Source organism: Perognathus longimembris, chromosome 4 (assembly GCF_023159225.1).
Source record: "Perognathus longimembris pacificus isolate PPM17 chromosome 4, ASM2315922v1, whole genome shotgun sequence".
NCBI lineage: Eukaryota > Metazoa > Chordata > Mammalia > Rodentia > Heteromyidae > Perognathus > Perognathus longimembris.
In genome coordinates, this window is record NC_063164.1 from 10,522,752 (window position 1) to 10,546,573 (window position 23,822).

General features: G+C 38.8%; 1 protein-coding gene across 5 annotated transcripts in view; it reads left to right on the forward strand.

Annotated features, from left to right (window-relative positions):
- Dock10 (dedicator of cytokinesis 10) overlaps positions 1 to 23,822 on the forward strand; it is a 192,464-nt gene that overhangs the window by 119,871 nt on the left and 48,771 nt on the right. For all 5 annotated transcript variants that reach the window (XM_048344649.1, XM_048344651.1, XM_048344650.1 and 2 more), the window contains exons 18-28: positions 982 to 1,047; positions 3,207 to 3,299; positions 4,545 to 4,668; positions 4,855 to 4,976; positions 5,338 to 5,424; positions 6,888 to 6,980; positions 9,221 to 9,339; positions 10,901 to 10,970; positions 14,224 to 14,337; positions 17,200 to 17,271; positions 20,027 to 20,173. In XM_048344649.1, the coding sequence (XP_048200606.1) occupies positions 982 to 1,047; positions 3,207 to 3,299; positions 4,545 to 4,668; positions 4,855 to 4,976; positions 5,338 to 5,424; positions 6,888 to 6,980; positions 9,221 to 9,339; positions 10,901 to 10,970; positions 14,224 to 14,337; positions 17,200 to 17,271; positions 20,027 to 20,173 (1,107 nt within the window). The remainder of the gene's footprint in view (positions 1 to 981; positions 1,048 to 3,206; positions 3,300 to 4,544; positions 4,669 to 4,854; positions 4,977 to 5,337; positions 5,425 to 6,887; positions 6,981 to 9,220; positions 9,340 to 10,900; positions 10,971 to 14,223; positions 14,338 to 17,199; positions 17,272 to 20,026; positions 20,174 to 23,822) is intronic.

Genomic DNA, 23,822 nt, shown 5'->3' on the forward strand with positions numbered 1-23,822 from the left:
CCCAGGCAGGAGAGTCCATGAGACTCTTATCTCAAAATTAACCACCAGAAAACCGGAAATGGTGCTGGGGCTCAAAGTAGTAGAGTGCTAGCCTTGAGCTGAAGAGCTCGGGGACAGAGATTAAGCCTCGTGATTGACCAAAAAAAAAGAGGGAATAAGAAGAAAGGAAAGAAAGAAAGAAAGAAAGAGAGAGAGAGAAAGGAAGGAAGGAAGGAAGGAAAAAAGAAAGAAAGAAAGAAAGAAAGAAAGAAAGAAAGAAAGAAAGAAAGAAAGAAAGAAAGAAAGAAAGAAAGAAAGAAAATGCTTACCAAGGGGTGGGTTCATCTAAGACTTCATTTTAAGATTTCAGTTGAAGTGGGGAACTAGTCCATCATGCCTGTAATCCTAGATACTCGAGAGGCTGAGATCTGAGGATCTAGGATTGAAGCCAGCACCCAGGCAAAGAAACTCATGAGATTCTTATCTCCAGCTAACCAGCAAAAGAAGCTGGAATTGGAAGTGTGACTCAAGTGGTAGAGTGCCAGCCTTGAGCACAAAATCCGAGCAAGAGCAAGAGGCCCTGAATTCAAACCCCAGTGCCAGCACAAAAATAATTTTGAAAAGATTAACAGTTTAATATTTAGTAGCATCTTACAAAGCTACCAAAAATTTATCTTAGACTGGTTCAACTTAAACTTTTGCAACACATTAATAATTGTTTCTGAACCAAACCCTAAATAAATGATCTAGACCATTTTTTTCATTGCTTATAATACTCTCAAAATAGCATGCCTTTCCCTTTCAGTGTAAGTTCTTTCTTTTAAATCTGTCCAAATCCTTTGCTATTTCTGAAAACAGTGGATAATGTCCCAAGAAAAAATGCTGGTTATTTTGCATCTTTTCAGACTTAATTAGAGGTGACTTATTTTAGGCACATCGATTATGTTGGTGTGTCTTTTAAAAGGAAATTATAACCTCCATGTTCCCTCATTATAATTTCAGGCACGAAATATTACCGTGTGCATTGAATTCAAAAACTCTGATGAAGAAGGAGCCCCGCCTGTGAAGGTGAGCAAGTCAGTGGGGGGGGGGGGGGGGAAGGGAGGAAATGAAGAGGACAGGCAGGGGCCTTGTCCTCAGCAATACTGGGGTGGGGGGGGAGAGGGGGCATTGATGTGTGTGTAAAAAAAGAGGCACCTCATACATTTGTTTTCAATCTGGTGCCTCTGGCTTATGTGTGTAATCCCAGCTACTCAAGAGGCTGAGAGCTGGTGGTTGAGATTCCAAATCAGTCCTGGCAGAAAAGTCTATGAGCCTCTTATTTCCAATCTTCCAGCAAGAAGCCTGAAGTGGAACTGTGGCTCAATGAGTTGAGTGCTAGCCTTGAGGGAAAAGCAAAGGAAGCCCTGAGTCTCACACACACACACACACACACACACACACACACACACACACACACACACACGTTGTTTGAGATTTCCTAAAATGTGACCATTAGAAAGTAAGTCTCAGAGCTCTACAGTAAACTGTTCATGATTTTGGTGGGGGTTCTGATATAAAAGAAATACAAAGTTTGCATGCTGGAGAAACCTGAACTTTCCATAAATTAGGTTACTTCTCCCTCGGCATACTGAGTTAAAGCCGACCATCCCAGCCAGCATCCATGAGGTCAAACCAAAGGCTGCCATCACGGCCTGGTGTTTAACACACTGAGCCCGAGGATGCCCAGCACGCCATGGTGAACAGTGCTCTGGTCACATGCTCAAGGCTTAGAAAATAGCTCTGGGATATCAGTCCTGGTTGCTGATCCCAGGATTCAATAAAACAGTGGCGTTTAAATGAACTGTGCTTGTTTAACTTCTAAAAGTGTGACTGCCTATCATTTTTTTCTTTTGGAGTTTATACTTGCTAAAGACTGTTTTCATTTTAGGGTATTCAAACAGTAGCCACCTATGAAACTAGAAGGGAAAGTGATTTTTAGTGGGCCAGTTGCCAGATCTGCTATCAGAGGCCAGATTGTAAAGGGCAAAGCCAATTTCTAATAAACTACACCATCATGAGAGTGTGTCTTCAACCACTCTGTCAGGCACAAGCTCCATGCTCTGATTCATGCTATGAAGAAAATCTGTAACCTTATTCGGTTTGAGAATAACAATGAGTCTTGCAGGTTAAAAAGAAGGAGTTTGGGGCTGGGGATGCAGCTTAGCAGTAGAGTGCTTGCCTAGCATGTATGAAGCCCTGGGCTCGATTCCTTAGTGCCACATAAACAGAAAAAGCCAAAAGTGGCGCTGTAGCTCAAGTGGTAGAGTGCTAGCCTTGAGCAAAAAGAAGCCAGGGACAGTGGACAGTGTTTAGGCCCTGAGTTCAAGCCCCTAGGTCTGGAGAGAGAGAGAGAGAGAGAGAGAGAGAGAGAGAGAGAGAGAGAGATTTTCAGAATAACCACCAGCTGCCATCCGTATCTATAGGCACCAAGCTCCATAACAATGCTTGCATAGAAGAGTAAAAAACTGCCTGAAACAGAGTCCATTGTTAAGCAAGCCAGTGACCAGACAGCAAACACGTCAAGTCTGTGAGAGCAATGTTCTGTGGGAAACATTATGGAAGAGGGGGATCATTCTACATGTGTGGTTCCCATACTTCATTACCTCCTACAGACCACCCAGAGATGCAGCAAGACCCAATGTGAGACTCTGGAGCCTCTAGGCTGAGGATCCTTTTAAAGTGAAGGATGTGAAGGAGCCATATCCCACGCTCGGGCCTGAGTGGGGATGGGAGAAGATAGCATGCCGTGTGGGGATCCTGAGATACTAGCTCAGCTCTGACAGTGGGGCTGGAGTCCAGCCAAGCCTATGGTCACCAAACACCTGATTCTAGGCCTGAGCTGGTTTCACAGACCCTTCAAGAAGTCATTCTGTAGGTATTCACCTTAAATAAATTAGTGCATACCTCGTGGTAAGAAAACTTCAGATTGTGAAGGTGTCCAAGCATCTTCCTCTGCTGTTGAAACCTATCAGATGAATGCTAAAAACCTTCAGATTTTTTCATCATCCCACTGGATAATAAACACAGACCAGTATACCAAAGAAGTCCAGTGTTGACTATGCTTCTTGTCAGCCGTACAAATTACCACTCTGTGTGTCGTGGTTCTGGGGTGAATAAATGGCTCTTTCCCACTTAGGGATGTTTTCAGACCCTCACAATTGTTGGACTTGTGACTTTTTTAACAGTGTATTTATGGGAAACCAGGAGGACCTCTCTTTACATCTGCTGCCTACACAGCCGTTCTGCATCATTCCCAGAACCCAGATTTCTCTGATGAGGTAAGGGTCAGGCCTAAGCTGCCCGGTAAGAAACTGAAAAGAATGGGTGAGTGAATCAGACACTCTCCGAGGCACACTTCAGACTATGGACACCTACCAAGATTTTTATCAACTACATCAGCTGATGTAGGATGCTGCAAATTCAACTATGCTCTGCTCTGGCAAACATAAGACTCATGCCAGGCACCAGACTCTGTTCCAACACACGCATATCATTTCATTTCACTTCTGTAGCTGTGCTGAGAGTATGTGCTGTTATTGCCTTCCTACTTTCTGGATGAGGAAACTGAGCCTCAGATGGGTAAAGTAACTTTGAGTAAAGTAACTTTGCCAAGACGCCGTAATTAATAAGTGACAGAATTCAAAGCAGATTTTGTGAATCCAGGAACAGAAGTTTCACCACTCTGCTATGGCACATATATATACCATTGGTTGATGTAGTGGTACAACCTGTAATTCCATCACCAGAGAGATGAGGTAGGAGAATGTAAAGCTCAAGCCTCCCCCTACCCTTGCAACCTGCCCCTGAACTACATAGCAAGTTGCAAGCTAGCCCAAACTACATAGCAAAATCCTTTCTCAAAGAAGAAAAATCCAACAAGAACAACAATCAGTAGCAACTCACTATGCACATATTAGCTTGTATGACAAACAGCTCCAGGGATTACATTTAATTTCTAATAATAAAGATTAGTATGAATTCAGCAAGGCTATCTGGCTTTGGAAAGGTCTAGAGGGGGAATCATTTCCTTACAAGTTCTAGCTTAAGAGACAGCCTACTGATATTCTTGGCTTGTGATTGCTTTCCAACACTCAGCACTTTGACCTACTTTTGTTATGAAATCTCCTTTGACTCTTGACTCACCTGCTTTCCTTTTTATAAAGACATTTCGGATTATAATGTACTCCCTTGGCAAGCCTGGAATAAATTCCCCATTGCCCGGTCATTAACTCAACCACATCTACAAAGCCCCTTTAAGCCCTGTGAGGCATTCACAGACTCTGGGAATTTGAACAGAAAGGACAACTTTGGGAGGCATTTTTCTGTTCACTACACTTTGCTGCATCTAAATTATTTTAAATTATTTAAATTATTTTAATTAGTGAACCCACTTGGCAACGTTATCTTCCAGCTTAATGTCAATTTAATGTACTTAATTTTCCTCCATGAACTTAAGATACAAGATGAAAGAAAATGAAGGGAAAGAGCTGTTGTCACATTGTAGAATATTTACTGCATTGCAGGTGAAGATTGAGCTACCAACACAGCTCCATGAGAAACACCATATTTTGTTTTCTTTCTATCATGTCACATGTGACATCAATGCCAAAGCCAACGCCAAAAAGAAGGAGGCACTGGAAACTTCAGGTACTGATGGGAAATGAGCTGAAGTAGCATTGCTTCTTTATAACTGTTTGACTTAAGTTGTTTAAGAAGTTCTGATTTATTGTTTTTAGTGAGTTTGGTGTTCATACGTGACGAATAAGTGTGTTTCCCCCTCTTACTATACATGTTTGTGATCAAAAGTTTTCTCTTGGCCGTTCCTTTGTGCAGTGGGATATGCTTGGCTTCCTCTGATGAAACATGATCAGATAGCTTCTCAAGAGTATCATATTCCAGTAGCAACAAGTCTGCCACCTCGTTACTTAAGCATTCAAGATTCTGCAAGTGGAAAGGTATTAATTTAAAGGAAAATAAAAACACACCAGCTAAATGCCACAGGGTTTTCTTTTCTTTCTGCTTTTATCAACACCATCGTGTATATGTCTGTTGTACACACAAAGTGCAACTACAATAATCCAAGCTCCTTGTTTAGTCTATGGTTACTAGGAATGACTAGTGAAGAAAAAAGGAACTCCCTGCTGTTATATTGGCCTTGTTTCCAATACTATCAAAAGCACTTAAATCTTTTCTTTTCCATTTCTGTGGTAATGTTCATGGTTTAGGACAGCGAATAATCATAAGCTCATCCGTTTATTTTCTTCCTCTCAACTTCTCACACTGATCATAATGAACTCTTTTTTTTTTTTTCCCCAGCATGGCGGGAATGACGTGAAGTGGGTCGATGGTGGCAAACCCCTTTTCAAGGTGTCGACCTTTGTGGTGTCGACAGTGAACTCTCAGGTGAGCCCATGTCGTGAGCCTGTCCTCTGACACACAAGTCCTAAGGCCCCCTCCATGAACCCACATGCCATCAAACCTCAGACCAAAGGACTACAATTATATTTAACAGGAGGATCGATAGGAGTACAATCTCTTCTACTTTAAAATGTTAAAAATACAGACACTGGGCATTTACTCGAAAACGAAGTCTTGATATGTCATGCCATCTCAGGGCCGTGAGGTTGGCAGAAACTCACTGGAGAATGACTGTAGCCATGTGTTGGCTTTAGTGGCCTGGACAGGTCACTTTACCACCACCACCCCAGCTCACAGTACTTAACACCCTCTTCAAACTACGGCATCAATAAAATAGCTCTACGGAAAGTCTTGATAAACATCAAAATGAAAACATAGATACAAAACTGTTTCATGAGCTTCAAAAACGCTTTCTATACACAATTAGTTATTATCGTGATTAAATTGCCACAAAATCACCCCTTTTGCTGCAAGCAAATTTGGATTTTCAATTTTTTCTTCATCAAAAACCACAACAACAACAAAAAAACTGTCTCAATTTTTCCTTCATGCTGCTATATTCCTAGCTCATACTTACCTCCTAAGAACAATGAAATAATCCAGGTACCAAGAAAATATCATGCATATATATTAAACATATACTATATATATAATATATAACATATATGCATACACATTTGATCACATGATTAAAATTTCTCTCAGCAGTCTCTGGTAGAGGACAGACTTGGTCCTCATCTCTAGTCCCTCATTCATAATTGTGTAAAGCCATCTTACCTCAATTTCTAAGTGTCCAAGGGTCTCTCTTTACTCTGCCTTCCAGCAACACCACACCTAGTTATTTCCCACCCTGAGGGAGATCCGTGCCTCTGATGCCCTTCTAAAAGCATTTAATACTAGAGGAACAAGAACATTTCACCCAAATTCTCTCTCATTTCCTGAGTCCACAACTCAGTGTAGAATTTGGACAATGTCCAAAAAGCTCTCAAGGTCAAGAGTTGGTTTTATCCAATTATCTCATAATTTTATTTTCTAATCTTCCTAATATCAGGCTCATATGGCATTTTAAGCCTATAACTATCTCTGTGTGCATTTAAAAGTACAATTTTTCCTATATGTTAAAGAATATGTAAGATACATGGGCAGAAATACATAAATTCATTTAAAAATTAGTACAGCCAAAGGAGGCAGGTGTTTATCCTTGGGTGTGTAGCGAAGGAAAACAACCACACTCAGAGATTTAAGTAAGAAGTGGGCTTCGTAGTTTCGATGGAGCCTTTGTTGAACCTGAAAGTCCAGTGAAAATGGGAGTTCTGTCCACCTTAGGCTATGTAAACACTTGTCCACGGACCTGCCCCACCCATGTGAAATGCTCATCTCCCGTCACAGCGGTGTTTGTCATACTGCATAGGCATTGTCATGAGAAAACTCTTCTTCTGCTGTTGCAGGATCCACATGTGAATGCATTTTTCCGACAGTGCCAAAAGAGAGAGAAGGACATGTCTCAGTCACCTACCTCAAGCTTCGTCCGCTCTTGTAAGGTAACATAACGTGAAAGTCGTTTCATGGTTACCCAGGTAAACATGAGCCAGGGAGATGATTCACTTTCCACCGAAGAGCAAACTGAAGATTTCAAAGCAACTTACCCATTTAGAGTAAAGGATCTCATTTCATAATTTCTAAAGAGTTCAGTCAATTGATTAAAACGAAGGGCAAACAGGAGGGTTTTTTTCCATTAAAAATGAATTGAATTGAAAGTAAGAATCTATTGATTAGGACTCATGAAGTGGAGCATCCTAGCAACACCTTGCTAAAGGTGAAGAAGGGTGAAGCCAGGGCAGTATGGAGCTACAGTTTTACACTCGTGTTCTGATAAACACCCACACAACATGGTCTATTGTTGTTTCTATTGAGTTGACAAATACAATTTATATAAATGTATCATGCACAAAATATGATGGTTTGAAACATGGATACACAGAACAATCACTAGATCAAGGTAATTTGCATATACATTACCTCACATACTTACCGGTTTTGTGCCAGGACACGTAAAATCTGCCATCAAGGAGATGTTGAAAAACGCAACCAATTAATCACCATTTTTGCCATGTTGCTTTGTATGGCCTTGAACTTATTCATTCTGGCTGAAATTATGTACCCTTGAGCCAACATCCTCCAACATTCTTCCCAGCTTCTTACACCATTCTACTTCTATGAATTCAACTCATTTAGGTTCCACATATGAGTAAGATCACGTGGTATGTGTTGTTCCTTGTCTGGCTTATTTCTCTTAGTATTGTGTTGTCTAAGTACATAGATGCCAAAATGATAGGAGTTTCTTTTTCCTTAAGGCTGCATACTATTGCCTTATGTAGGTATGCCATAGTTTCTATATCCATTCATCTATTGAGAGAAACCTGGGTGTACGCCATATATTTTATGGAGTACATTCTGTATTTTATTGTATGGAAAATCTATATGTATTGTGAATGCCACTATAATAAACAGCAAAAGTCTCTTCAAACATGCTGATTTCACATCCCGTTGATAAATATAGAGTAGAAGGATTACTTACACACAAGGAAGCTCTTTTTAAATTTGGAATATTTCTATTATTTTGTCATTATAGTAGACTACTTTACATTTCTACCAACAGTGTGCAAGGCTTCCTTCTATCCACCTCTTGAATAGCACTTGGTATCTTTTATCTGTTTGGTTACAGCCATTCTGAGAGGGTTAGCTGATATGTGATTAAGTTTGCATTTCTCTAAAGGTTAGTGATGTTGAGTGTTTTTTCCATGTACCTTGTACCTGTCAACAGTTTACAGATCTTTAGAAAATTTTCTTTTCAGATCCTTGGCTTATTTTAAAATTTCTATTTATTTATTTACTGTTGAGGGTTAGTCTTTTTGTTCCAGTTTCCTAATACAGTTTAGATACTCATCTGTCATCAGATACGTGGTTCTAAATATTTTTACCAATTCCATAGGTTGTCTCATCATCACTCTGTCGATTGTTTCTCAGGCTCTGAAAAAGCTTTCTGGTTTGATGAAATCCTGCACTTTTTGCCTGCATTTTTGGGGGTCATTTCAATATATAAAATCATATATACATAATATATACTATACATACAAAACCATATGCATATATGCATGATCAAACTGACTAAAAATGTGGTATAGGAAGGAGTGGACATTCATAGTGTAACTACCGTGGACAGTTACCAGTTCAAAATGGATACCAGGAAGTTGAAACATACCTTGTCTGAAAAGGATGAGGCTTAAGGGGAAGGAAATGGATGAATGGAGAGAGGGATGGTGGGCAAATACACTCATGCTATTCAGTTACATATGTGGGAATGGAATGGGTGGAGCCAAGATGGACGAGAAGGAAATAATGGAAGGGATGAGACTGATCAAGATGCACATTGTACTCATAAATTGACTTGTTGAATTGCAGAATACAGCAATTTAAAGATAATAAAATGCACTAAAAATAAATAAGTGTGCATGCTGTAAAATAAAATAACCAAGGAAAAATAGGGTAAAAGCATTGCTCAGTTGTATTATTCCAGACAAGCAAGCATGACGCCTTCATTTCAAACCCCTAGCACTTCCAAAAAAAAACTTATTACAGCCTACATCCATGTCACAGAGCTTTGCATCTAAGTTCTCTAGACAAGTTTTAAAGATTCAGAAGTATCTGAACATCTAAGTCTTTAATCCAGAACATTCTTTTCATTTAATTGGTATCATTTTTTTCTGCCAATTTACTACAGAATTTGTTAAATGTGGAAAAGATTCATGCGATCATGAGTTTCCTGCCTATAATCTTGAATCAGCTCTTCAAAGTTCTGGTGCAGAATGAGGAGGATGAAATAAATACAACTGTCACCAGGTACTCACACCACGTCTGGAGAGAAGAGGCTGTAATCTTGGGTCCCACAAAACCGTGATTACTTGGTTTTAACTGTGTTGTTTACATTTCATTTGAACATGTCTGATATTTAAATATTTCTTGCTCTTGAATCATTTCCTCCTGATACCCTATCATTATCATTAGTAAAGAGGAAATCATAATTTCTCATTTATAACTAGTAATGTTTTGAATTAAAGATGTAATCATATATTTCTATTGCTCAATTTTGAAATTAGTTTTAGTGTTCTGAATTTAAAAGGAATTAAAATGTTTACAGGATCTGCCAGGTCACTGGTGGCTCATGTCTGTAATCCTAGTTACTTAGGAAGTTGAGATCTGAGAACTGAGGTTCAAAGCAGAAAGGCCCATGTGATTCTTATGTTCAGTTAACCACAAACACCAGAAGTGGAGCTGTGGTTCAAGTGGCAGACCAGCCTTGAGTGAAACAGACAAGGGTCAGTGCCCAAGCCTTGAATTCATGTCTTACTACTGGCACACAAAAAAACCTAATATGGGGCTGGGGATATGGCCTAGTGGCAAGGGTGCCTGCCTCATATACATGAGGCCCTGGGTTCGATTCCCCAGCACCACATATATAGAAAATGGCCAGACGTGGCGCTGTGGCTCAAGTGGCAGAGTGCTAGCCTTGAGCAAAAAGAAGCCAGGGACAGTGCTCAGGCCCTGAGTCCAAGCCCCAGGACTGGCAAAAAAAAAAAGAAAAGAAAAAAAAAGAACCTAATATGTACAGTATCTTTCTTATTTTCAAGCATATTACTTATATTTTCAGAATAAGTGGTTTTAGTCTAGTAAAGCTCTGAAGATCTGGAAAACTAAACTATTTATAATGGTTCCACAGCCATGCCATTCTGGACCCAAATTTTAAGTAACCAACTATGCCTTCAACTAATGTTCTTTGCAGCCGAATAGATTTGTCTATGTTAACAAGACTTTTAAATATGGAGGCTAATGGGTCTGTTGAAATTCTGGTATATTCCTAATCACTCAAGTCATGGAGTAAGCAGTAGTTATTAACCTGACTGTCATTGCTACCTGAAATCTTAACTCCACTAAGAGAAAATAAAACAAAGCCAAAAACGAACTGCTAGATCTTAACCTAATCCCTTTCCCAAAAGTATATATTCTGTCTGAAAGTTAGAAGGCAATCTCCTTTCAAATAGAATATGATAATTAGTCAGAGATTAAAAAGGTCTTCCCTTTTGATTACATATTTAAAAATGGTTTCTTATCCAAGAATACAGTGTAAGCAAAGATGCAGGTCACAAATGACGCACTGAATTTGGGTGACATTTACCAAGTTGCTATTACAACCATGAGACACTATCTTTACCTTATTGCCCAGACACTGAAGGGTTGAAACCAACTCACTGAGGCTATTAAATGCCCAGAATTAGGGAATAAGAATGGCAGAACAAGAGTGTGACATGAGCTTACTCATTTATTCTTCCATACGAATTTACCTAGTGCCCTAATGGCAAAGTGGTCCATGGAGGAAGGCTACTGAACAGCTTTGCTCTTCCAGGGTTCTCACCGATATTGTGGCCAAGTGCCACGAGGAGCAGCTCGACCACGCCGTCCAGTCGTACATTAAGGTAGGAAATCGCCACTGGGCACTGATCAGCTTCCCCTGCTGTGTGGCTTGCCTCATTTCCTGTCCGCAAGAAGGGAAAGTTCTTGCCCCTTAGCATGGTGCCCACCCTGGCACCCTTAAAAATTCCATTTCTCTGCGCTGATGGGCTAGATGTATCGTTTAAATGTATAAATGTCTAAAAAGTGTTTATATGTACAATTGAGTATGTATGTAAAGGAGAGAGGAACAAAGAGAAAGATTGAAGTGTGGTTCTTTTGAAGTTGGCAAGACAAGTACACAAACTTCCTATGCTAATATGAGAAAGACTTTTTTGCATATGGATTTGTTGACTGCTCTGTGTTTCTTCTGTAATGTTTTCTTAGCTCTTTTTATTGTTTTCTCAGGCATTATTTCATTTTCCCCGTTACTGTATATTTGTACCTGCTTCTGGTATGTTAAGTCCTTTATCTTCTGGCATGAACCACTTGCCCATCCCATTTGTGTGCACTGCTTCCTCAGTGTTCTTTGTCAAGTGTTCACCCAGAAACATTTCTATGCTCATTTCCAATTGGCCTCCGAATCAATACCAGTGAACTTGTGATGATGTTTGCACCATCATAGCTCCGAACTAAATATCCTTTCCTTGAATAACAAGGAAGAATCCACCCAGAGCATAAATACAAGCATTTTAACTTACTTTCTAATATGTAGAGGACCTACATTTTTCCTTTCTCTATGCATCAATTAAATCTTTTTTAAAACACTGATGTTTTTAAATAAAGAGAATACGTACTCATATATGGGCAAACATATGTTCATACCTTCTAAAAGGTTAGAAATATAACTAGACACCAATTTGAGCCTTTTGTTCTGGAAATAATGTTTTTATAATAGTAATAACAGTGTTTATTATTATAGTGTTCCTGTGAAAGGGAGTAACTATAAATTACATTCTGGAATAAACCTTTCTGAGATACCATATGTAAGTGTTTTTTTTTTGAAATTACAGTTAGATAGATAGATGATAGATAGATAGATACTTTCCATTTGTAAGAAATGTTTGACAGCCCCCCAGCCCCCACTCCCCCAAATGCAAAAGCATGATTTGTGCCCTTCCTTAAAGTAGCCTGTGTCAAAAAATAATCCATTGATTCACAGGAACTTCCTTGAAGTATAATTTTTACCTGATAAAACCCACATTTCAATCAGGTAAAGACAGTTACATCTACTCCTTGCTCTCTGTTTAAGAGAGGGCTTGAACTTATTTTTTATATATAATATTGATGAGATTATCCTAAGAACTCTTTTCCTCTCAATATTTTCCCCAGCTTTCCATTTTAACCTCCAAAGGTACAAAGAAGAAAAATAGTTATTGGATCCATCTTATAAATGGGCAAGATCATGTTCACCCAAGTGCTGTTTCCTTACCATTGATTGAATTAATGAAAGCTACACCACAAACTTCATGCTCTCCAAAACAATTTCCTTATGAGTAGTTCTACTCTCAGGCTCTGATGCCCCTGGAGATATGCATCAAAGATACTACTTGTGATAATCTTAATTTTCAATCAGAATGCACAAAATATCCTGAAAGGCCATTTCACTTTGAACACAGGAAATTGACTGTTTATTTACTTTGCTTTGAAGTGATTCACATCTAGAAACCAGTCTGTGTGGAATTTCAGGGTGATGACAACAATTGTAAAAAAAAAAATTTGTTTTAATATATTTTCGAATATCTAAAAACAACTAATTTCCTATAAATCTAAGCATCTTGAATTTTCCTCTGGAGCAGTCACTAAATAGCAAGCAAGAAACTACAGTTGAGTAGTTGACTTTGAGTATTCAGCCTCCCAAAGCCAGTTTTTCCTCTGTGACAAAAGATGAGCTGGAATAAATGACCATTCAGCAGTGGTTCTGTTTTGGAACTCCTGTCACATTAGAATTGACTGCCTCAACTGTATTTTCCATAAGTGGGAAATTTTATTTTTTAACATGCAGTAGATGTTAAGCTCCTAATCCCAAAGACAGTGAAAAGGGGTGGGCTGTCTCCATGACATCCTTGGATATCTTTGAAAAATACCATATTCAGTGTGACTTTATTTGTTCCGAAGTAAAAGAAACACCATGTCAAGTTCAGTGGTGCTGAATGCTGCTAACTCACTCCATCCTACAATATCCAGACTGTACACAAACACCACCATCTTCTTCAAAGATGTGTGTCGAAAGTCAATCTAGTTCAGTGATTTGTAGCATTGGCCGGGCCTAATGATGAGAATATTAATAAGATGTATATTTCAGTGCTAGATATTTATTTACTGGGACCCTTCAGCCTAGACAACTTCATGGGATTGCATAGTTGATGATGACACTATACTCCTATGAGATATTGTATTCTCTTGTTAATAATTAGTTTGAGGTATCCGCTAGCTTTGTCTTTCTCCTTTGAAATGAGCTTGCAAAACTCAGACCCTGCCATGGTGTAATGTGCTGCATAGGTCAAAGAGTTGGTTCTAGATTCGGAAGTAAATATGCCAGTCTCCTGCTTCCCTATCTTTTCAATTGTGAACAACTATGAACAAATGCTATTCCTTAAGGCACACCCAACTCATAAGTAAAATACTATCATTGGGTAATCAGCATTTTATATTTGAAACATAGGTATTGCATAAAATTAATATGGATGTTCTTAAAATCTATGGAAAGCATTGAAAATGAACCACAGACAAGTCTCCTGTGAATAAAAATAAAGTAAGCAGCATTTGCTCTCTTACTAATGGCCAGTATTTATGAACCTCTTGGTAATTGCTGCTGAGCGTGGGGTGGTAGACCCTGGCCTCATGGGGAGCCCACCTACTGGCCTCTGGAAGGCACCCACTTCCCCACTTGGCTATTTGAGTGGGTGCTCTACCCTTTCAGGATGAAGAATTTCTACCATGCCACCTGTTACCTGTGGAAGGAAGAAGGGGAATGTGCCTTAAGTAGGTGGGTCAAAGCCCTCCATGTTTCCTTGAACCTGCTTAATAGCCCTCTGACTCTTTCTCTTGATGTCTACCAAGAGTTTCAAAGAGAGCTTAGGTGAGCAAGGTTCTACTTGAGCAGAGACCTACGTAAAAACAGGTGTGTATGCTGTGATTGGGCCTCCATTAATGTCATGACAAAAATCTAGCATGAGCAGATAATTTTGAGAAACAAGTCATTTCCTGTGGCATCATTTTTTGATGCTTTTTTTTAAGCAAAATCATTAACTTTGGTCACTTTTTTATTTTCTTCAGTTTGTATTCAAGACCAGGCCCTACAAGGAGAGAACAATACATGAAGAATTGACTAAAAATGTGACTGGCCTGTTGAAGTCAAATGACTCAACCACAGTAAAGCATGTCCTAAAGGTAAGTAATTTTAAGACAGTTGATTACGGTCTGGTAGTAAGGATGGACTGTATTCTCTCCTCAAGGAAAGTGAGACTCATTGATTTTTCACAGGTCATTTTATCTTCTTGTTTCTAACACAAGCTTCATATTGGAACTGCAGTACATAAAAAACTAAGCAAGGGAGATCTATGCCAATAAAATATGAAATAAAAAAAGTAGATTAGATTTGGGTTAAGTGCTTTGACCTGAAGCCAAAGTCTACAGACAGATAAAAGACTAATAAATAATCTAAAACATCTTAAACAACAAAATGGGATGCAAATGAAGTTGAGAGTATCAGGTTTAGAAACTAGAAAAGGAAAAATGCCAAGGAAAAGACTAAGGATATTGTGTTCATGAGTATGACAACGAAAAGGAAATTGAACAAGTCACTCTTTTATCTCAAAAGTTGAAACACATGTCGGAACACAAAGAACTGATGGTGAAAGCTTATATAAAAACTCTTATGGAATCTTGACTTTACAGGCAAGCTAAGTTTTAATTATTTATCATGACTTGACAGATGAGTGATTAATTAGTGTCTGGGAAGAACACTGGGAATCAATAAGAATCAACTTGAGTTCACTAAACTCTAATTATCCTAAGCCAAGTAATTTAAATGTTTGACTCAGCCTTATCAGTATATCCAACAAATTCACTCCAGAGGCCTCCTCCAATTCAAGCATTCCCCATAGGCATTTGAGAGACATCAGGGAACAAACTTAAGTTTCCCACCCTTGGGAAATATCTATTCTTCTTGGGGAGAAGAACTACATAATATGGATACAATTGTGTAATATAGTACATCATAGGTAGAAGGTAAGAAGAAAGATTAGAGAATAGAGGAACCGAGCATGCTGAGGCCAAATGGAGATCTCATGGAGAAGGCAGTACTTGAGTGAGGGACTGAGCTGTAGACATTTTAGAGTTGAGCATTGTTAAGTGGTAGGGCAGCTGTGAGTTAGAGAAGCCATGGACAGTTGGCATGTTTCTGCACCATTGTGAGCTTGGTGGCAGTCTGCTAAATTCTGAGGTAAATATGGGACATTTGGCATGATGATTACAAGTACCATTTGGGAGAAGATAGGAAATGAGGTTGTTGTAGTGGGCTTTAGATTCATTAACTATTCCTAACAACATGGATTTCACTTCCAGTATCATATAGTCATTTCCATTTCTTTTTACTAAGATAGGATCCCTTTATTAAGCTTTAACTGCCTTGTAGGATATCAGTTCCTTCTAGAATCAGGGCGATATTCCCCAAAGCTCATCACAGTATTGTATCAGCCTAAAACTGGAGGTACTTTGAGTGTCCATTGACAATGGAAAAGAAATAAGTAAATGGGGATTGTGTATGTGGTGTGGCCACAATTGATGAGCCACTATTACAAGCTGTTCCATCAATGAACCTCAGAACAGAACAGGTTAAATGAAACGGGCAATCTGAGGAGAAGATATACAGGACAGTTCCATTCATGTGGTAGTCAGAAGTCAATACCCCTTCAATATGTAAGTAATTATAGCACAATTATTGAACAATACACATGAATGATTAGCCCATAATTTACAATGTTTGTCTCCAATTGAGGGAATGGAAAGGAAAGAGGATCCGGTACCTTTGTTTTTAAATTGCACCAATGCCACATTACTGTACATATGGGATACATAGCTCTTTAGGCTTGAGAAAAAGAACCCTATCTAAAGCATGCTTTGTTCTACTGTAGCTGCAACTTGGGGCCAAAGTATCAGAATAGCTAAGAGAATATACCAACATGGACCTCCACTCTCTTCTATACAAGTCTTCTAGGCCTGCTCACACCCCCAGGGACCACTCCGTCCAGAGTCCAATGGCTGATCCAGGGCCTGCTTAGACCTCTTTCCCAAATATCTCCTACATAGAACGGATCTGCTTGTCCAAGCATCACCCTAGACCCCAGGGAGAAGCTGCATGTGGCAGAAGGAGAGGAGGCTGGTGGACAGCTTGGTGACAGCTTGGTGGACAGCTGGATAGTCACCCATGAGCACCAGCCTCTCAAGTTGTGGGCAGAGCCTTAGGTTGGAAGCCAGGGAGCAGCTAGAGCCCCATTCCATCCACATTCTGGTGCAGTAGTCCCCAGTACTTTGATGTTACATCACTATATGTAACACTGTCAGCTTGACATGCAAGTTCTAGGTATCTAAATGTATGCCCCTTCAATTTTACTCTTATGTGTTGGCCTGGAAATGTTAGAGATGCTAAGAAGAGTTTGTTTTGTTAAGGAAGTAAACCAAACAGACGATAACACGGACTGCTTTGTTGAGCAGTCATATTGAGTAAATTGCTAATTTGTTTTAGCTTAAGAAATTTGGAGCTGGGTGTTGGTGGCTCATGCCTGCAATCCTAGCTACTCAGGAAGTTGAGATCTGAGGATTGTGGTTCAGGCAGAAAAATCCATGAGACTCTTATCTCCAGTTAACCATCAGAAAACCGGAAGTGGCACTGTGGATCAAACAGTAGAGTGCTACGTTTGAGCTGAAGAGCTCAGGGGCAGAGCCCAGACCCTGAGTTCAAGCCCCACAACTGACAAAAAAAAGACATTTGGATGACTTTGGAGGAGCTGCAATATATATACATATATACAAACATACATATATACATATATATATACACACTTTTACGTTTATGACTTCAATAAAGATCATCAGACATAATGGAGAATCCATTATTGATCTGCTTCATTTAGTTCCAAAAAACTCACTTTAGGGTATAAACATTGTAATATATGCTGTAAAGAACAGAATTATCTTCATGTTAGCATAGGATAATAAATCCCTAATTGTCTTTTTGTCTTGCTTCAACAGCATTCCTGGTTCTTCTTTGCAATTATCCTGAAATCAATGGCACAGCACTTAATTGACACAAACAAAATTCAGGTAAGATCACAGGTAATACAGTAATGTAATCTTATCTAGCAATTACACTGATGAGAATGCGCTTGTTATTTCCATTTTTATTGGCTTTATAAGCCCTCACAATTTATGGAAATTGCTTTTTAAGTAGAAGAAATGATTGTGTGTGTCAGTACAGGTCCACTGAGCAGGTGCCAGGACAGAGTTGGAAGTGTAATCGATTTTGGAGAGAGAAATAAAGGATAAACCGAACAGGAAAAAGTAATAAGAATGAATGCCTGCTACTTGTAAAAGAAAATGAGAGGAATGAGGACTGTCTAGAATGAGCCTGGCAGCGAGGGAGTTTTAGCTGAGCTGATGGACAGTGAGAACAAAGGATGCTCACAGGAGGAGACTTGCATTGAGCGTACAGACTTGCTGCAGGGTCTCATCCAGCTCAACACTGAATGGGAGCTGTCTAGGGGAAAGAATATACATGGGATCTTGGGAGAAATACTTGAACGGATACAAGACACGGCAGTTCTTTCCATCCCTCCCAAGATATTCTGAGCTACGCACAATCCACATGTTATACACCCACTCTTCTGCAGATATTGTGGGCTTCTTTGCCTGACAGGAAACTTGGGAGGCAGAGGTTAATGAAATTAACCACAGCCTTTGTCACAGAAGCTGGTCTCCAGTCTCCATGTACTCCTCAGGTCCCTCCTGGCCACCCCTTGGCCTAGCTCGAAGCTCTGAAGGTTTGGAGGGCTCCTCTGACTGATCGGTCTCAGCCTCTAGAAGTCATGATCTGTTCCACCTGAGATTGTTGCATGTGGTCACTTACTATTAGAGAACCAAGGGACACCTGAGTGAATTGCTCACGTGCACACCTCCTTCTCTAAGCTCCCTTGGTGGATAAAGCCAAGGGGAAGAGCTCTAACGCCAGACTTCCCCTACCAGAGGAGTGGTCAGAACAGCACAGGGTGGAGTCTGGTGGTGAAGGATGAGTGATTCTGTTCTGATTTACAACCTTGGTGGGGCACAGAGCTGCCAATCAGCCCCCCCCACACTGTAAAATTTCACAAAATGAGCGCTGCTATTCCAAATGTAGTTTTGCCCATGTAAAATCCATGTGAATGTGTGTGTGTGCGCGTGCGTTTTGTGAGTGTGTGTGTGTGTGTGTTTAGTTAGGTGAGATCGATTTGCTTTAAATTTGTTTGATCTAAAGAAGATATTTTCAATACATACAAGAGTAACCATGAGTTAAAAAATATCCTAGTAGACTGGCTCTAAAACAAAAGGCCATTCCAAACTAGTTGAAGTGTTCCATCATTAGATCTCTGTTTTATACAACTCCAGTAACCTTAACCCTTATAGTGTTGTTCTTGCAGCACAAAAGGTTGTATGTAATTGAGAAATGTGCTTTAGTCAGAACCTAACTTTTGCATTGAAATATACATTGGAAATATCTGGGTCTAAAGGTCTGAGTCTGTTTTTTTGTGTTTGCCAGTCCTAGAGCTTGAACTCAGGGCTTGGGCACTGTCTCTGAGCTTCAAGGCTAGCATTCTACCATTTGAGCCACAGTTCTACTTCTGGCTTTTGGGTGGTTAATTGGAGATAAGAATTTCATGGACTTTCCTGTCCTAGGCTGGCTTCAAATCATCATCCTCAAAGCTCAGCCTCTTAAACAGCTAGGATTACAGGTATAAGCCCAGATTTTTAACCATGAATCAATCTTATTTGTCTTGTATAAAACTGCTTGTTTAAATTCAAAAGGTGGAGAGAACTTAGTCATCTCAAACTGCCTCCTTCTATGCAAAAGTCCTAACAGGGTTAATAAAGTTTTATTAAATACGTGTGGTATAATTATTACAAACTCTTCAGTCTGTGAGGTCACAGTCTCACCATTGCCTCTTACATGTGGCATGTTCTAGAATCACAGAGTTAAGACTTGCTGGAATTCAACACTTAATAATGAACATTTTAAACCAGTATCTGTTCTCATCACCAGTATCTGTCTCATTATTCACTCACTAATTTCTTCTAGCTATTCATTAAGAGGTCTACTTTTAATTTTAAAGTTATTTTTAAATTCAGTTAAATGGAATTATGTCTCCAAAATTTTTTAGACTAATTGTCTTTAATGTATTTTTTTTCTGAGTATGTGATACAAAGGGTTGAACTCAGGATCTCATACTTTTTAGGCTGGCATTCTACCACTTGAATATTGAGAAAATACTCCTGTATACTTATTGATTTAAATGTTCTGTACTTGTTGGGGAAAAAATCCTATTTTTCTTGGCATTCATTTATGCAAATGTTGCTGCTAACAGTGCATAAATTACATCTCACATGGGAGCATTGTTTTTTGCTGGTTGTTTTGAGATAGAGTCTCACAAACTTCTCAACCCAGGCTAGATATGAACTACAATCCTTCCACTCACTCTGCCTCCTCAGTAGCTAGCATTACAGATGCCATCCAGGCTCATTAAATTGTAATGATACTTATTTTCTGGAAGGCAAGAGAAGAGAAATAAGAGGTGAAAGGTCATAACATCGCTTGTTTAAATCGTTTGCAATAGAGGTAAACTGTTTAATGAAAATGTATTGGGCAAACCACAAAGGAATAGTAAGTGGTAGCAACCATGGCCTAGGAAATTTAACCAGCTCCTATTTTATTACAGCTTTCAAAAAGAGCTCTTTTTATTTGATCATCTACAAAATAAGTCTTTCAGTCCTTTTCATTCTGGCTTAGGAGTTCACATGCCACATTACAAATAATACATTCTTTCCTCAGCTTGCCCGAGCTCAAAGATTTCCTGAATCTTACCAGAATGAACTGGATGGTCTTGTGATGCTTGTCTGTGACCATGTGATTTGGAAATACAGAGATGTGCTTGAAGAAACAAAGAGAGCCAATCAAAGTGTTGCTCGATTTCTTAAGGTAAGATTGCATGAGTTCATGATTCTACCCAACCCTCACGATGGTGTCTACAAGAAAACCTAAATTCTAGTTAACTGACATCTCTTTAGGGGATGCAGAGTCTAAACTATCACAGTAAAGTATTTCCGTTTTCACCTCTCTCGTGATTGAAATACTTCAGAGTGTTTTTTTCCCTACTTAGTATCTCATTGAAGAAGCAAGGTTAGATAAAAGTATCCATTTCAGTGTTGTCAAATCATAACATTTCTAACATTTTAAGAGAAAAATAAAATGACTAAAGGCTAAGCTGTATTGCAGTAATATTATTCTCTTGTGCATTTTAGTCTTTGAAGTGACATTTAAAATCAGCCATTACTTTAAAAATAACACCAATATGGCCACTTTGGGGAAAAACTTTGGAAATTTATCTCTGTTACATCCAAGTTTTCTTTCCCATGATGCTAAGATAGAGAACTAGCCCCATGAAAAGGAAACTATCAATTTAGATGTTAAGCAACCACTTTCTAAAGAGGACATACATGGAAATACATACATGTATTTCTTTAGGGCACTAGTGTTTATATCGAACTAAGATAGAAAACATAAAAAAGTAAACACAAAAACCCTAGCAGGCATTGGAATTATGGCATATCATTTAACAGCAATGTCCTTAGAAAGACAATGGCATTCTTCCCTTCCTTTTTTAATCCAACTGTGGACAACATAACCTTGATGCTCACTTTATCTATTTCTTTACCGAAGAAACAAGCACATACTGAGTGGAAAGAAGAATTTATAAATAAATGCCAACCACATAAAATTAAGAGTATACTGGAAAAGATAAGTAGATGGAAAATTAGCCTAAATTGTGTTTGGGGATGTTTAATGCAGATTAATTCTTTTACTTTTTAATTTTTTGGTACTAATATATGCTTAATTAAGAAAAAATTAAGAAAAAACTTATATACAGTCCAGTCCATAAGGAAACCATGTTTAATGAAGCATCTAAAATATTCTTCCCTAAATTGAAAAAAAAAAAGCTAAATATGAACATCTCTAAAAAGTAAAAAAAAAACAACTCCTTTATACTCTGTGTGTGTGTGTGTGTGTGTGTGTGTGTGTGTGTGTGTGTGTGTGTGTTCTGGTATTAGGGCTTGAGCCTGGGAACGGTCTTTTAGCTTTTTTACAGGTGTGAGCCACCCGAGCCCAGCTCTTTTTATCTTAAGTGCTCTATATTTATTGGGGGAAAATGGAATGTTTTTCTTGGAGCTCATTTATGCAGAGGTTTTCCCTGGCAGTGCATATATATTAATGTTTCCCAGAGGGTGGGGGATTAAAAGCATCTACCATGGAAGAGAAATACTAATGTTTTGTGGAATCTGTAAGTTAAAAGCACAGAATGACAATTAATAAACATAGTCCATAAGATGTATAACACATGGACTCTGAATCAAAATTAATACACATATGAGAAGTTTCTAAATAGAAAGATTCATTCAATATATTCTTGATCACAAGAGTCCATTTTCTAATTGGTAGTCTGTAGTTTTAATACACTTATTTACACAAAATAGTTTAAATTTTTTCTGGAAAGTTTACTAGATGACACATTTGATCTAGGAGGGGGAAAAGGATAGATTCAGAAAGTGACTTTTGACAATATGAAATTATGCTATCATTTGCTACAATTCCAAAGAACATGAAACTCTGAGCTATCAACTGCTCAACATAGCCTACACTCTGTGTTGACATTACAAATCTCTGACATCCCAGCAAGCTGATAATAGTTATTTGCTCAAGTTAGTTTCAAATGACTTTTACCTCTTTTGGGTCTGTTGAATATTTCATTAGAGTAGTCAAATATATGGCATAGTCATCACTAGAATTTAACAATCAAAGGGAAGTGGGGAGGAAGGAGGGCGGGAGAAAAAATGAGGGAAGAGGTAACAAGTTTAACAAGAAATGTACCCAGTACTTTACATATGTAACTGTAATCCCCCTGTACATCACCTTGCTAATAAAAATTTAAATTAAAAAAGAATTTAACAATCAAACTTTTGTTGTAATGTTATAGTTATGCCAAGATTGTTTGTTAAGAATGAAGAAAGCAGAGTCTATAGAATATAGTAGGTAGGCACAGATCCAAAGTCATCCTGCCTCCTGGGACATCATCAGAAAGTATTGTTTTCACAGAACTTATGTCATCATCTTTGTACTTTCTTTGACTGTTTTCTCCTCAAAGTACATAAGATTTGAGTGGCATTTTGCCAACCTCATGGCTTTTGTTAATTTCCCTTATTGTTGCCAGCCTGAATCATGACACTTACTTGCGCACTCTTGTTTAAATATCTTCTTTAAAGCACAATACCAAGATGGGAGCAAAGACTGATTCATTCTAATTGTTGTTTTTCCTGCTTCAATGGCCATATCTTGTGCCTACTTACCTAAATAGCCCTTGCTTTTATTTCAACTTTGTCTTGAATACCATTTGGAAATCATCTATTATATGAGATGGACCCAGCCATATAGAAAATACATTTAAAGAAATCCTAGTGATATTTCTCTCTAAACAACAAAAGAGGTTTAAAAAAAAAAAAAAGAAAGTCTCTACAAGGAGGAATTTTACCTATCTACTCTGCTTTGGAAATAGTCTGTATTTTGAGAATAAATGAAAGTTTTCCCAGAGATGTTACTGCAATTGTTGCTGCTAGTGGTCAGAAGCTGACACCAACATGAGAGCAAAGGAAGAATACCCACAAGAACAACGGAAATGGTGTATATATCTGCAAAATATGCAAACCAATGGCAAGGATGTTCACAGAATTTCTTTTTGCAATTCAGAAGCCCCTAAGTTATCTGGGAACCAATGATAGAGCAGATCTTTCCTGGCTCTCACACTTAGTAAAATAAAACTTATTTCATTCCAACACTATTTTTTCTTTTTTATTTTTTTGCCAGTCCTGGGCCTTGGACTCAGTGCCACTTCTGGCCATTTTCTGTATATGTGGTGCTGTGGAATCGAACCCAAGGCTTCAGATATACGAGGCGAGCACTCTTGCCACTAGGCCATATCCCCAGCCCCCCAACACTATTTTTTCAATGTCTGTTAAAATATTTTACTTTTAGTTTATTAATCAAATTGAGAAAATTTTGGTATGATGTAAGTTACCACCTAAACCAGGAATCCACAAGCTTTTTTTCTAACGAGCCTGAAAGCTGAATCTTTCCAGCCTTATTCATACAACTCAACTCTGCTCTTATAGCACACATACAGCCACAGACAATCCACCATCGACATGTGCAAATGACTAAGTATGGCTGGGTACCAATAAAATACTACTTAAAAAAAACAAGTGGTGAGCCAGATTTCCTCCCATGGGCCATAGCTTACCAAAGCCTGCTATATTTTTTCTATTGATCTAAAGGTTAATGTAGACTACCCTAAAAATAAAGTTAAAAGGCTCGAGCAGGCTCAGCAATGGGCAAGAGAGCCGCTGTACTTGTGGTCAAGAAGATGCCAGAACAGAGCAGACACTGGGACTCATCACAGGAGAGAGATACTTAATAAAGCTTGGCCTATAGAAAGACTTTCTCAGGAAGACGATTCGTTCCTGCCACCTAGGAATGAAGCCCCTCTCCCCTCCCTGCCTATTGGAAAGAGGGTGACCAC